Source organism: Perca flavescens, chromosome 3 (assembly GCF_004354835.1).
Source record: "Perca flavescens isolate YP-PL-M2 chromosome 3, PFLA_1.0, whole genome shotgun sequence".
Taxonomy (NCBI): domain Eukaryota; kingdom Metazoa; phylum Chordata; class Actinopteri; order Perciformes; family Percidae; genus Perca; species Perca flavescens.
Genome location: NC_041333.1, coordinates 38,447,119 through 38,463,106, shown reverse-complemented (window position 1 = coordinate 38,463,106; position 15,988 = coordinate 38,447,119). Strand labels below are relative to the sequence as shown.

Here is a 15,988-nt window from a genome sequence, read left to right as displayed (position 1 = left end):
TGTCCAGCTGACTCATGTTTGGAGACTAATGGACTTTTAAAGTTTTGGTACAAGTATCATTATTGCAGCTAACAGTCGTGTTCAACTCTCAGTTTGGTAACTTGTTATCCTGTAGTTTTAGGTGAAGTTCAGGCAGGTTAGCTGTGTTTTTGTTTCCACTAGCTTTGTAAAAAGTGTTAACTGTTAACTGTTGATGTTTAAGCTAGCTCCGCCCGTGAGGGGACAGTCAGCTGTTAACACCAGCAGCAGCTTTCACCGAGGACCGGGAGGAACCAGGACTTCTCTGGAGGACTAGGACTGTGGTGGTGCCAGAGATTTTCTTTTCCTGGTGCTATGGGGTTGCTCCATGTTTCAGTGAGGGTGATCTGAAATTTAGAGTTTCTCTTGACACACACACAGCCTACACACACACACACACGCAGATACACACCCACCTCTGACGCCGGGTTTACTGTTTAGTGAGCGAGAGAGATTTATTTATGTATTTTAACTAAAGTTAAAACTAGAGTTGCCGAGACAACAGCACCATAAAACTGTGATTAGCCCATCGAACATATTTCAAATAGCAGCCACCAAGCCGGGTTTAGACAACCATTACTGCAGCTTTCATACAGTAGCTGTTATTGTAGAAGAGTAATGCAGCAGGCCAAATACACACACACAGCTTAACACACACATTAACACACACACACACCAATCCTCTCACACAGTATTCATACTTGCACACATGGTCAAAATAATGTAGCCTAGTCATATCTGCACCGCCTATGGTCTGGATTGAATATTGATATAAAATATTATTACAATGAATAAACCGATGTTAAAGGCCAAATTGCTTGTTGGCCAACATTCTTGTATTGAACCAACTGAACATTAACTTGAAACATAAAAAGGCAGTTATATTTTAAAGTGTTGAAGTTTTCTACTGATCTTTTCTTCCAACTATCTCAAAACTCTGAGTGTCTTTCGTGGTGTGTTTATTGCGGCATTTGATATCGAGATGAGGATAAAACAACATATTGGCCTCATTTATCAAATCAAACAAAGAAACCAGATATGAGCGCAGAAATCATCTTACGACAGGCTTTATGTATGATTCATGAAACGTTTGTATCACACCAATCAGAAGCGTAAGAATGGTCTTTACGTTGATAAATGCAGCGACTGGAAACCATCGTCATTTAAATATCACGCCCAATATATTCTGGGTTTTGAGGCCTCTACAATTTCGACATGGCGAGACGTAATCCGGCTGAGAAGCGGAACTTTTCAGAGGTGGAGATTGAAACCCTGATATCTCAGATTCATTTTTTTAACGTGTGTACTATTTGGCAGCCTGAAAACTGGTATTAAAGGCTGGAGAAAGAATGGGGAATGGAAGAGATCACTGATGAGGTCAACAGTGTTGCCGTAGTAAATCGGACTCCAGCTGAAGTTTATCTAATTTATACATTTGACATATGTATTCTATAGTCCTAATAGTAATATACAGGCTTCTATCTCTTTAGGCCTACATGTAGGTGTGCTTATATTTGAATAAACACACAGTAGAGTTTATGCAGTGTCTTTTATTTTACTCGTGTTTTTTTTTTTTCATGAGTCAGAACGAGACAACAGCTGAGGGAGACCACCACCTCGGCCCTGTCTCCTGACAGCAGAGGGCTGGGAAAACAAGCCAAAATAACCTCGGTCAATGGCAGAAATAAATAATTCACGACAGAGAAATGAAAACCTGAAGATTAAATAAAAATGTTGTGCATCGTCATGTTTCCTGTATTAAATATCATTGCCAAACATAACACTATAGGCTACCTTAAAAAGCGAGGAATAGGCTAAAAACAATGTTGCAGACTTTTTCGTCGTATAGTAGGGTCCCCCCCACTGATGCAGCCATCTGCCCTTAATCAATCCGATGGAGCTCTCCACCGTGGCCCTGCAGCGCACGTGTGCACTGTTGTACCGGCTCATAGAGGTCTTCTAAAAGAGACAGATCTGCCATTGCTGATAAGTGACCAACTGATGACTTCTTCTTCTCCTGTTAAACTGATTATATGCTGCACTGCAAAGGCACACTGACGCGAAAACTTGCGTACACGAGTTCAGACCAGACGTGAGATTGTATCGCAGCCTACGCTCACGCTCACATTGATAAATGGCGAGCTTTGCGTAGGAATCGGCGTACGCCCCCACGCCTGTTTTAGGTCGTACACCGTTTCATAAATGAGGGCCACTGTGCGGCCCTATGGAGGACAGTGTTCATTAGCTGCTGTGGCTACTGCCTTGTATCAGGAGGGACTCCGCCGCCGGACCTGAGAGCCACACAGACGGTTGCCTGGTGAACCTGCAGCCTGCAGAGGTTTCATCAGTCCAGCTCGTTGACTCTACTCGGCTGTTTTGTTTTCGTCTTCGTTAAGAAACGGGCGATTCTCCACATTGGGAGTGTCACTGAAACAGCCCATTTGTGTAACATCCTGTTGTGTTCTTAAACCATCAAACAAAGCACAAGTAGAATTTATATTTCACAGTTACTGTTTTCCATCAGAACGTTATAGATCTTGACGTTTCCGACTGCTCTTGAAGGCAGCTTAATTTCACAGGAGAGAGAAAGAAAAAGACGAGCGAGTGTTTTGTTGTTGGAGGAAACAGTTCAGTACTTGGTTTTCATTTTTTCCCCTCAGAGGCAGTGATGTTTCCTGTTTCCTGTACAGGACTCTCCCACCGCCTCAAACCAGAGCTCTAAACACACTGACAAGTCTGATCTCTGGTTACATGATTGGTCACCGCGGCATTACATGGGGATGAGTCGGTCTGGTGTGTTGCAGCTCGAAAGGATTTAAGGATTTGTTCCACCAACTTAAGAGCCCCAAAGGTTAAAACCAAAGTGCTTCGTTACATTTGGAACATTTAAAAGGTTAAACTGGTTAAATCCCAAAAATATAAATAATGTTTAAAGTAACTGTTTTATATTTGATAAGCTAAAATCGTCTAAAGCATTGGTTAACTCTGGTGTGTTCTTGTGAGAGAAAGAAAGGAGTTTTATTTTATTTTAAAGGGTAACTTATCCACGCACAATTTAAGTCAACTGCCAAAGTTTCATATTTAAGTGAAAAAGGGGTTAGAGGACACTTGCTTTGAAATGTATTCAGACGCCGTAACTATCGGTAAGCAGGGTAAGCGGTGCTTATGGGCCCCGGACCAATCAGGGGCCTGCAACACTGGAAGATATTGATTGACAGCGGGCCCCCTATCGCATTTTCATTACTTGCGACAATCCCAGCAGTCCCACCTGCAGCCACTGACCAAGCGGGAGTGAGAACAGGTCAAATTAATTTCCTAGTTTCTGTTATGAAGACAAGACGTGTGTGTGACTCGAACATCTCACATTTACCAACAAAACGTACAGCGATAGACCGTCCTGCCAACATGGAGACATTTTAACATCAATGTACGCTGTCACTGAAGCTGCTGCTGTTTCAATACTGTCGGCTCTCTGCAGCGGGGGGGCTGCTGCTCCATTTCCCCCGCGACTGATATGCACGCACACACACACACACACACACACACACACACAACACACACACACACACACACACACACACACACACACACAGGACACTCACACACGTCATTCACAGTGCAATGATAAGTTAAAGTCCAATAAGTCCTTTACCAAACCATATGAATGTGTGTCCCAGCCCAGGATAGGAAATTAACTAACAATGTAAAGATCAACAAGCCACTGATAGTGACATATATGTTCACATTTGATTAATTCAATAAATTATTATTTTTTGTCTTAAATCCACCAGCCACTTTCATATTATACCAACATTTGCAGCATCCTGAGCCTTTTTGGTAAGGTTCCCTAGGAAATATCAGCTCAGAGTAATTAATTAATAGTAATAATTATTATTATTCCCCAAAACAAGTATATATATATATATACTATATATTTTTTCAACTTTCACTGTCTTCTACAACTTCATTGCAGCAAACATACAAAAGACATTGCAACTTTTATCACAATTTTTTACAAAAGCTCTCGTGAAATCAGGCATTTTGGGCCGCAACAATCTCAAAAAGGACGTGAAATCCTGGAAGGATGTCCTTGTGTGTTTTTTTCATGTGTTATGGTGCGCATTCACCGTGTTTTTTTGTTGTTGTGGTGCACGTAGGCTACTCCTGATTTTGTCAGTCATCTCATCTCTTATATGCAGTGTCTCTATGATCCTATCCTGTCCTATTCATGGTAGCCTACTCGTGGACATTCATCATCACATGCTATATAGGGGGGGCCCACCTTGATAATCCTGCTTAAGGGCCCGGTGTTGGCTCGTTAGGCCACTGAATGCATTGGTAGCAATCATTTTCTCTAAGGGATTTTTAAGTGCATTGGCACATGTTAAGAGTTTTATTTGAGACTGTAAAAGCAGTAAAGATGTTTTGTATAACATAAAGGAATATCTTGAAAAAAAGACTAAAACAAAATATTTGAATACGACACAAAAGATAATCCAGAATAGTAAAATACATTTCTTTGTGTTATACATTTTACCTGACTGTCCTGAACATTTCATTTTACTACGGTTTACATTTAAAAACTTGACATTTGTTTCTGGGGAAATACCGATATAGCTCATAGTGTGTTGGGTAGTGTGGAGCACAGTGAAGGCACCGTGCTATTGTTTCTTGATTATTTCTTCATAGTTACTTATGCCTATAATAATAACATCCACTGGTAAAGGGAGATTTAGCCAATTCAACATCAACTACTAAGCACTCAGGATCCTGTTCAGTAAAACATTGAAATAGAAAGTAACCTCATCTTATAATATACTTCCAGCGCCAGGAAGGGGTTAAACTAGTGTAACACACAGCTGAGTTCTCTTAGAGCAAACTTAAAACACACTCACACTTCCTCACACCAGGTATCAGTCTCTGAGGTCCACCATGGTCCACCCTGCAGGAAGAAACAAAGTCACAATCAACTTCAAACTCCAGGGCTGTGGATAATTGCAAGGTTTAACCATCATAGTGTGAAATGAGACGGAGAGAGACTACGTTGACTCTGCAGCTTGTTCAAGTCAAACTCAGGGCAATGCTGCTAAAGCTGTCACGGTGTGGTTACACTTAAGCCCCATACACATGATACACTATTTTCAGAGCAAAGCGCAGAGAGCAACGTCATTTCCATTATCTCATTGGTTGCACCTTTGAAAGATCAGCAGCAACTAGGTCAAAGTTTAAATAATTTGAACTTTGAGCGGAGCACAGAGCGGCAAATCTGAGCTGCGGTGCACAACGCCAGGGGTAGCACAGTACATAGTTGGACGCCACCGCCCCCCCGTAGGAAATCAATGGAACAACCGCTGCAGAGCGGTGTTGCCGCCTATCATGTGTAGGCGGCTTTACTCTGAGACATGTACAACAGCATTCTCTATGCCCTGATGACAGACTGAAAGGCTGGAGGTTTGGAGGGGTTTTATTTAGTTTTGTGTAAAATGGTCTAAATAAATGACATGTAAATAGGATAAAAAGGTTTTGCTTATTTTTCTAACTTAATTCAATTATTTTATAAGCTACCAAAAAGGTCCCATTTGATACTGGTTCCCTAATTTAAGCTACCTGTAACGCTACAAAAGTTGATTAGGAAAAGTGAGTACTCAACTTGAAAGTATGTTGCATAAAAGTGATATGTAAGTTGATTAAATCTTATTTTGTTAATGCCAATTGAATCATTCCCGGACCTTTGACCTTGAGTAAAAATCAGTATTTGTGTTATAAGATTGAGAACCCCTGTAATACACCTTCACTTAGATCCTCCATTCAACAAGAACCAGAGTTTCTCACTTAGTGACAAAAAAAAGTGTTCATCCATCCATACCTTAGAGTGTCAAGTCTCCAGTTTGGATTCGCCAGTAAAGTAAAAAGCAGCTTCACTCCTGAGTCTCCTAGATGATTGTAGCTCAGGTCCAGCACTCTCAGATGGGAGGGGTTGGATCTCAAAGCTGAGGCCAGAGAAGTACAGCCTTCCTCTGAGATCATACAGCCTGAGAGACTACACACACACACACACACACACACACACACACACACACACACACACACACACACACATGGTCAATTCAGGTAGGACCTGGCCACAACCCGGGAGCAATATATAACAACTACCCTTAGTGCTAGAAATGGGTGGGGCTTTACAGTCCAGCTGTACACAACAAGAACTAATGGTGTGTAGCTACTTTAAATTGTCATTGTCCAGTAGAGAGAGAATTGTTTTGCAGTGATTACATTCTAAAGCTCAAATAAATAATCAGTTGATTTTGTGGAGACTGATTTCTCCTCCTCTGCGTATTTATTGCAGCAGCTGGATAAGGAAGAAGGTTTATGCTAGTATTGATTTTTGACTGGGAATGCATTGAATCGCCTCCATCCTGCTGTTGTTGAAGCTGCCTGTACAAACCCAGCGTAATTAGTGAGTCACTAATTTTAGGCTCAAAGCTGAATGCTAAATGTAGCCTATTTTGCATTGCTTCTAATGCTATTTCTCCATTCTGACTTACTGTGCATTGTGTAGGACTTTTATGTCTCTGTCTGTGATGTCAACATGCCTATCCTGATTTGGTCTGGTTTCCCCATGGGCAAGTAACTGTCACTGTATTTGATGTTGACTTTAATTATGTGAAAAATGTGTAATGTTACTGGAGAAGATACATTCCGGTGTCAAAGACACTATACTATTTAATATACTGTATTTTTATATAGCAGAAAGGCCTTAGAAGCTGAGGTTTTAATTTATTTATGTTATATCTTACTGTGAGAGAGACAAGGTATTGTAAGACATATATTGTCATACTTTTGTTAAAAAAACTTTCCACTATATGATCACAGTTAAAACAAGTTTAATAAAGAGCAGAACTCCTGATAACTGTTTCTATGTCTGTCTGTGATGTGGACATGCCTATCCTGATTCAGTGTGGTTTCCCCATGTGCAGATCCACATACACAACGTAGTGAGACTGTCAAAAGGGGGTCACATCGGCTTGAGCCTTCCTCAGGGTGTAGCGAAGGTAAGCTGAAAAGAGTAAAGGAAGCTAAAAAGAGACCAGAACAGAGTAGCTGAGCTTCCCCAGACAACTCTGACTTGTTTTTAGACGTTGCAGAGAGTTTTGAAATAAAAAGGGCAGGACAGGAGCTGGCCTTCTTGTTGTTGGACTATTATGTAATATTAGCTGGTTGCTATGTCTTGTGTTGTTGCACCTTTGGCTCTGTTAGCAGAGTTGTTGAGTTGCTAGATTTCGATTACAAGTAATGTCATCATAACAAATGCATGTGTAGAGGTATCGATATTTATGATAGCAGTGTAGAAGTAAATTACTGTGAAACTGTAGGGACACAAAAGAAAAAAAAAAAAAATGTTACACAATGTTGCTTTAACTTGCATTGTTACTCAGGTTAACTGAACACCAACCTGAGAGTGTGTCTGCAGTGTGGACTCTTCAGTCCAGGAGATACCAGCGTCACTCCTGAATCCTGCAGGTTGTTATTACTCAGGTCCAGCTCTCTCAGACTAGAGGACTGGGAGCTGAGAACTGAGGAGAGAGCTTTTCTCTCTGCAATGTGGATTCAATAAAAAGTTAATCCAATAATTAACATAGGAAGAAAATAACTGCTCAGAGGGGACTTTTTAATTAAGAACACCAATGAGAGTTTTCAGTCCAGTGTGGACTTGTCAGTGCCAATCCTGAATCCTGCAGGTTGTTATTACTCAGGTCCAGCTCTCTCAGCCTAGAGGACTGGGAGCTGAGAACTGAGGACAGAGCTTCACAGCTTCTCTCTGACAGGTTACAGCCACTCAGTCTGAAAAGGAATCAGCAACAGATAAGAACACAGATACAAACAAACAAAAACAAATTCTAATTAAAGAAAAACTAAATTAATTTGGATAGTTCTGTGTTCACGTACAGAGCTTTGTTGGAGGCTTTGACCACTGGCAGCAGCCTCAGAAGAGCCTCCTCTGAAGCAGAGTATTTCTTCAGGTCAAACACATCCAGATCTTTTTCTGATGACAGTAAGATGAAGACCAGAGCTGACCACTGAGCAGGAGACAGTTTATCTGTGGAGAGACTTCCTGAACTCAGGGACTGTTGGATCTCCTCCACTAGAGAACAATCATTCAGTTCATTCAGACAGTGGAACAGATTAATGCTTCTCTCTGCAGACAGATTCTCACTGATTTTCGTCTTGATGTACTCAACTGTTTTCTGATTGGTCTGTGAGCTACTTCCTGTCTGTGTCATCAGACCTCGTAGGAGAGTCTGATTGGTCTGCAGTGAAAGACCAAGGAGGAAGCGGAGGAACAAGTCCAGGTGTCCATTCAGACTCTGTAAGGCTTTGTCCACAGCACTCTGATGTAGACGGTTTACTTTAGGTTTGACTCTGAAGGCATTAGGCAACCAGGATGTTGATTCTTCTTCTGACAGCAGGTTGACTCCAGAGTTGATGAATGACAGATGGACATGAAGAGCAGCCAGAAACTCCTGAACACTCAGATGGACGAAGCAGAACACCTTGTCCTGGTACAGTCCACTCTCCTCTTTAAAGATCTGTGTGAACACTCCTGAGTACACTGAGGCTTCTCTGATATCGATGCCACACTCTGTCAGGTCTGATTCATAGAAGATCAGGTTGCCTTTCTGCAGCTGCTCAAAAGCCAGTTTTCCCAGAGACTCAATCATCTTCCTGGTCTCTGGACTCCAGTGTGGATCTGTCTCAGCACCTCTATGATACTTGATGTTCTTCAGTTTGGACTGAACCACCAGGAAGTGGATATACATCTCAGTCAGGGTCTTGGGCAGCTCTCCTCCTTCTCTGGTTTTCAACACCTTCTCCAGAACTGTAGCAGTGATCCAGCAGAAGACTGGGATGTGGCACATGATGTGGAGGCTTCGGGATGTCTTGATGTGGGAGATGATTTCGCTGGCCTGCTTCTTGTCTCTGAATTGCTTCCTGAAGTACTCCTCCTTCTGTGGGTCGGTAAAACCTCTGACCTCTGTCACCATGTCAACACACTCAGCAGGGATCTGATTGGCTGCTGCAGGTCGTGGTGGTTATCCAGAGGCGAGCAGAGGGAAGCAGTTTCCCCCTGATGAGGTTTGTCAGCAGCACATCCACTGAGGTGGACTCTGTAACATCAGTCAGGATCTCAGTGTTGTGGAAGTCCAGAGGAAGTCGACACTCATCCAGACCATCAAAGATGAACACAACCTGGAACTCTTCAAACCTGCAGATTCCTGCTTCTTTGGTTTCACTAAAGAAGTGATCAACAAGTTCCACCAAGCTGTACTTTTTCTCTTTCAGCACATTCAGCTCTCTGAAAGTGAATGGAAATATGAACTGGATGTCCTGGTTGGCTTTGTCTTCAGCCCAGTCCAGAGTGAACTTCTGTGTTAAGACTGTTTTCCCGATGCCAGCCACTCCCTTGGTCATCACCGTTCTGATTGGTTCTCCTCTTCCAGGTGGGGTTTTAAAGATGTCTTCACATCTGATTATTGTTTCTGGTCTGTCTGGTTTTCTGGACGCTGTTTCAATCTGTCTGACCTCATGTTCATCATTGACCTCCACAGTCCCTCCCTCCATGATGAAGATCTCTGTGAACATCTCATTTAAAAGGGTTGGGTTTCCTGCTTTAGCAATCCCCTCAAACACACAATGGAACTTTTTCTTCTGGTTAGACTTGAGTTTACGCTGACAAACTCCAGAATTACTTCCTGAAACAACACACAAACAAGGGAGATCAATAAGTCAAAGAACATATTTCAAGATTAGATGTCCTCAAATAATTAGCATATATTTAATGCATATTCTCAGACATTAGTAAATGTCCCATTTTTAAATCTGTTAAAATCCTCTTACTGCTCTGCAGACTGTCAGCCAGCTCCTCCTGCTTCATTCTCCTCAGGAAGTGCAGTGTGATCTTCAGAAATGCCTCTCTGCTCCTCCTCCTCTGTTCTTCATCCTCATCCTCACCATCCAAAACCTTCTCATCCTCCCTCTGACTCTGTAAGTATTCTGGGTAATCTGGACTCAGAACCTTCTGAAACTTCTTCAGCTCGTTCTTTACAAAAGTAACGATGTTTTCCTCCAACAGCTGGAACAGAATGATAAACTCAACATTTAGTTTAAAGAACTCAACACGTGATTCATCTCTCAGTCTGAAGGCCTGCTGGTTTGAAAAGATCAGCATGGAGACTATTGGGATCTGAATGGTAGTTTATCATTTAATCTATAATTAATAATGAAAACTTTCTTTTAATATGTACACACCATAAATATGGAGTCCAGGTCTGTTTGCTGCTGCAGGTCAGACTGACCACCGAGGCCCTCTGAGCTCTCCTGGTGAACTCTGTAGAGACAACATCAAGTGTAAGAACATTTAATGATCTGTGCATAGTCCTTATGATGACAAAATGGCAACTGTGTCTATTGAGATAACACAATGGAGTGTGATGTGGTTCAGGTCAATAGTTTAGACACATACATGGATGCGTTCATTGGCTACACCACCAAATGCATCGATGACGTCTTATCGAGGATTACTGTACGAACAATCCTGACTAAGAAGAATCTTTTTTTAACAGGGACAGCAATGCCACAATATGAGCCACTAAAGGGCAGAAGGGTACTTCACAACAACAGTTTTCTTTTTAAAGAGGTGCAATTGAATACACCATTAGTTTGAGGATTTGTTTGGAGCCGACATGCTTTACCTTCGTTGTTTGTTTCTATAACTCACTCACAGGGAAGGCAAAATGTTCCCACACCATTGACTTCAGGGGAGAAGGAGAATTTTCCAGTTCTGTTGTGTTTCCGGCATCTCCAACTCTGATGAGTAAATGTTACCCATTGTCTTTAGCTGCATGCTACCAGCCGGTAAGTTAAGTTGTGTCTGTTTTTTTCTTTGGTCGTGCGCAAGTAGGCAAGGGTGTAGAGAAAACAATACTGAGGGAATTGTAGATGGTGCTCCTGATTTAGATAGTCCAAATAGAAAGCTCATTTGGATAAATTCTGGAATTTAAAATTAAAATCGTAACATGTAGCATATTGACAAATGCCTACAACACAGGGTTTTGGGATTTTGGAAGTACAATAAGTCAGGTATGTGCTCCGGAGAGCTATGAGTAGTGTAGTCTGGATCAATAGAAGTATATTTCCAGTATAATTGTCTGACATCTGGCGCATGCCCTTCACCTTCCGATCTTTTTGTTGCCGTTCTCCAAATCCCTTTGCTACGGGAAACAACAACACCTAGCCAGAGGTGGAAAGTAACAAAATACATTTACTCATGTTACTGTATTGAGTAGTTTTGTTGTGTATTTTGTATTTTTCAAGTAGTTTTTAAATTCTGTATTTTCAAATGTACTTGATTACATTTTGAGTGAAACATTGTATTTCGCTACATTACAAATCCCATCCGTTACTGAGTAAAAAAACGAAAGGAAGAAAAGAAATGGTGCCCGGAATGACTACACCAGACCATAGACTGTAATGCACCCTGAATGCACCAGCATTTTTTTATTTTGCGCAAACGTATGCAGGTTCTTCTTCTCTGGTTGCAAGTCGCAATTAAAAAGAAGTAGAAGAACAACTGCAATGTGTCGCGCTGTCGGACCCATGGAAACGGTCGGACCTGGAACTGAGTGGGAGACGTTAGCATGGACGTAAATGAGCTGTTATCCCTAAAAAATGACTTGACTGATGCAGAATGCGCACCGACATCTGAAGCTTTGCTAGTTATGCTGCAAAAGCAACAAGGTATCCAGGGATGCAGCAGTCAGGACCAGCTTTGTGACAAACCACAAAATCGCCAAAACAGTAAGCCATTTTCTGAGGGGGAGTTTATTAGAGAGTGTTTGGTGGACTCTGCTGCGCGAATATGCCCAGAGGAAAAAAGAGATGTTTGAGAATGTGTCGCCTGACATAAAATGAATATTGAGCAGAATTGAGTTTATCCTATTGGTCCGGCCCTCCACAACAGTCCCTGATTCTCATGTGGCCCCTTGGGAAAATTAATTGACCACTCCTGCCAGGACAACGTATGTAGGAGACTGACTACATTAATTCACATACATCTAATTAGCTCATACGGGCTACTTAGGTGTGTAGAAGCTAGCTGCTAGTCTGGGCTGTGAACATTATATTCTGTTTATATTAATATAATTAACAGTCTATGGGTATAACCCATTTATGGAGTCAAAACACGTGATTTGGCATTGATTTGCATTATAATTGTTGTTTGTTTGTGAAGAAAAGAAGGATGGCCTTCGGAACTAACAGTGTATGGTACTTTGACTTTCAATTGATTGTTTGAAAACATTTTATGGGATGGTCTGAACTAAAATTGCAGATTATACCTTTCTAAGGGTCTTAAATAACATGTTGTTATTACATGTGTATACATTTGTATAGATGTGTATACCTTTGTGTAGATTTTTCTTTAATTAAAAACAAAATAGTTTTGGATTTATGACCCCTTGTCCTATTTTCACTACATGGGAGAGATTCCCCCCCACCCCATTTTTAAAAAATGTAACTAAGTAACTTTTACTTAAAGTACATTTTAAATGAACTACTTATTACTTTTACTTGAGTAATTTTTCAGATAGGTATTTTTACTTGTATTTGAGTAATATTTAATCAAAGTATTGGTACTTTTACTTGAGTACAATATTTTAGAACTTTTTCCACCTCTGAAGCTAGCAAGCTACAAGCTGAAAATGGCAAGTTTTCAAAAAATTAAGATCGTGCAACAAAGCAGTCCTCCTTGGTTCTTCTGGGGAATGATTGTAAAGATTTAAAAATAATGTTTATGGCATTTCCTCTCTAACTGGGACATTTGGGAAAGATTGGTGGGATCGCTGTGGATGATGTACACACGGAGATACACTGGTAAGAGCCAGTGAGGTTTAACCATGTATCAGCTCATTTAAATAGCTCACGTTACTGTATTGTGTCAACAGTTGACTTCATTTAATATTGAATGTGGCGTTTTCTTTTTTGGGGGGGGCAAATGTTCCACCAAAACAAGTTCTTTCCGAGACTTTAGCCACCGTCGTGTCCGAAGCTTAACGCCGCCCAAGTCGTTTGTGATTGGTTCAAAGAAAAGCAAACAACTCAACCTCCGAGGTTGGCACATATTGTTTTTGTTGGGGTTTGTGGAGCCCGGGCTGTCTACAGAGACCACGTTGTTTTACAGTGTGTTCAGGAGACAGGCAGCTAGCAGATAGTGAGGAGATGTTCGCTGTAGGTGACAAAAAATGTTGTAGCCTAAAAAACATGTGACATGGCTTAGAGCACCTTTAAGGTGTGTGCAGATCAACTGGAAGATGTCTTCGTAGACATTTTCAACCTCTCACTGCTCCAGAAAAACATTGAGCATTGTTTTTATGTCATTCTGCTGTGCTGTCCCATTGTGGATGTTTTGTATTATTATTGATGCTCAATAAAAATATATTGAAAAAAAAAAATCTGATTGGCTTAGCCTGACCCTCAGCCATGTCACCTCCCTCTGAAGTTACAGATAGTTTTGAATTATTGGTTACACAGAGAAAACTGAAAAAGTTGAGATTAAAAATAAAAAACAGTTGGAGCAGGATGCTGTAAAATGCTCTAAATTAACTGCCATGCTCCTTAGAGGAAAGGCCAAGGTTAGCACTGTCAGCGAGAGCAGCACTGATGAAGCAGGACCAGGACCCAGAAGAAGAGACATGACAGGTGCACTATTGGTACGTTTGGCAGTAATATGTGTGCATTAGGTCAAAGTGGGTTTGAGAGGGAATATGCATTTATTATGCTATTATAACAATGACTTCCTAAACTCATTAATATATGCCAATAATTCTAGTCTATCACAAGTTTACAAGTCTTTTATTTTGTATGCAACGTATTCAAGTTTATTACTGTTTCTATTGTTATTAGTTAAGTCCAGTCATGGTGGTGATGAGGAGGAAAATGATGAAGAGGAGGAGGACAGGCAGGAGGAGTATGGAGCAGGAGGAACCAGCACAGATACAGTGAAAGGTACAAGTCCAGTGTGCAGGGCTGTAGAACTTAGTGTTGGGTTGTGTTGGTCTCTTTATGTAGTGTTATTATTACTACTATTAAAATGACTTCCAAAAAAGGTTCTGATCTGGTTTATTGGCATTTCTTTAAACCAATTAATCTGTTTGGTGGTTCTGGTCCTGGTATCATCAGATCAAAACCACATTTTGTGGCATCGCTGAACCTCGACCATGAGGTTCAGAGAGTCTGATAATAACAAAGTTTTAAATTCTGACCTTTCATCAACAGCTTGTCCATCTTTAAAGTTAATAGGACGATACATAGACCAGTCACTCTTCATGGACACACAGCTGGGTTCAGGTCCAGGTTTCTGTTGCTGCATCCTGATACAAACAAAGACAGTGGATCAGTAACTATTCACCAAAATGTAATCTCATGAAAGATGCTGTCTCATCGTTGGCTCTTTGATGACTAATAAAGTAAGAAGTTAATTTTATTTATATATTTATACAGTAGGTGTACACTGTGATGTCACTGATACATTATTTTGTTGAGTCCTACAACAGACTACGAAGCTCTGGACCAAGTCTGGATTCTTCTTCTCAGGAGAGTCAGAAAATTACAACGTTCACTTTTAAATTCTTACCTTTCATCAGCAGCTTGTCCATCTTTAAACTCAATAGGACGACCCATAGACCAGTCACTCTTCATGGACACACAGCTGGGTTCAGGTCCAGGTTTCTGCTGCTGCATCCTGAAACAAACAAAGACAGTGGATCAGTAACTATTCACCAAAATGTAATCTGATGAAAGATGCTGTCTCATCTCAGCTGATAATCAGTCGTTGGCTCTTTTCTGACTAATAAAGTATATAGTTAATATTTTGTACATATATTTTCAGTGTGAATCATGATGGAGGAGTGATGTGAGTGCTGAGCTCTAACATGGAGAAGAGTCCATCATCATCTCACCTCTGAGCTTTGGTCTGGCTGTCATGGTCCCCACCCAGAGTGGTTTTAGAGGGAGGGGCTCCCTCCTCTCTGTCCTCACACTGACTCATACCTGCTGGGAGAGATTGACCTCTGTTACTGTAGGCCTATAAAAATGCCCTAGACTATCATATTGTGCTGGTTTATTACATGATATACCATATTATCTTTCTATAATATAACTATATGAATACAAACTAAGTAAGTAAGCATAATTATGTTAACATGTTAAGGTCTGGTGTATTATTGTAGATGGTAAAATATTCTTCTAATGTGTTTATTTTGGACTCTTTTCTGCATTTCTTTACTTCCTATTTAAGTATTTGTGGTGCAGCAATGAATTACCTTCAATTCCTACTTCAATAAACTGTTCCATAGTTCACTGTAGAAGCAAATTATTCATAATAATTAGTTTAGTGACTCCAACATGCGTTATAAATTCACAAAATCCAAGATGGCTGACTCCTGCTGGGTGACAGGAGATGATAGCAATGATCCCATCAAATTTTGAACATAAAAGGAACTTTATCACGGAACTTTTCAAGCATCCCAAGCTTTAAATATCATAATCTCTACTAAAATAAAAGGGTGCTCTCCCCATTCGGTGTTAGGTCCCTAATTAATAGTTCACATTTTTCTTCCTTTAGGGCTCTTGACGGCAGAGGGCCCCTAAGTCCCCTTCCACCCTGGGCTGGCTCTGGTCCATCTAGAAAAATAGTTATGAAGACTGGTGCAGTCTGGGACAGTTGAGACATGGACTGTGCTAAAGGGTCTTCAATAATACCAGGTCAGTCTCAGTGTTGGAAGATGGCTGTATTTGAGCACGTAACACAGAGTTTTAAGAGTTAAAAAACAAACAAAAAAGTTGATCCAAGCTGTCAAACCAGTTTAGGCACTCAAGGCATTTTTCATTGATGACATGAACTCAGAAGACAATC

General features: G+C 40.9%; 3 protein-coding genes and 1 long non-coding RNA gene across 4 annotated transcripts in view; 3 read left to right on the top strand and 1 right to left on the bottom strand.

Annotated features, from left to right (window-relative positions):
- The window catches only part of LOC114553109 (NACHT, LRR and PYD domains-containing protein 4-like), a 239,017-nt gene extending 223,901 nt beyond the window's left edge, over positions 1–15,116 (bottom strand). Inside the window, 3 exon segments of the mRNA XM_028574254.1 lie at positions 14,337–14,444; positions 14,708–14,815; positions 15,033–15,116. Of these exon segments, the coding sequence (XP_028430055.1) occupies positions 14,337–14,444; positions 14,708–14,814 (215 nt within the window). The 5' untranslated portion in view covers position 14,815; positions 15,033–15,116.
- The window catches only part of LOC114552945 (heterochromatin protein 1-like), a 600,023-nt gene that overhangs the window by 360,145 nt on the left and 223,890 nt on the right, over positions 1–15,988 (top strand). The window lies entirely within an intron of this gene.
- The window catches only part of LOC114553107 (NACHT, LRR and PYD domains-containing protein 3-like), a 582,600-nt gene that overhangs the window by 345,826 nt on the left and 220,786 nt on the right, over positions 1–15,988 (top strand). The window lies entirely within an intron of this gene.
- Positions 11,654–14,074, top strand: LOC114553140 (uncharacterized). The gene is made up of 3 exons (XR_003692250.1): positions 11,654–11,874; positions 13,694–13,784; positions 13,978–14,074. It is a non-coding gene; the product is annotated as an uncharacterized LOC114553140 (long non-coding RNA).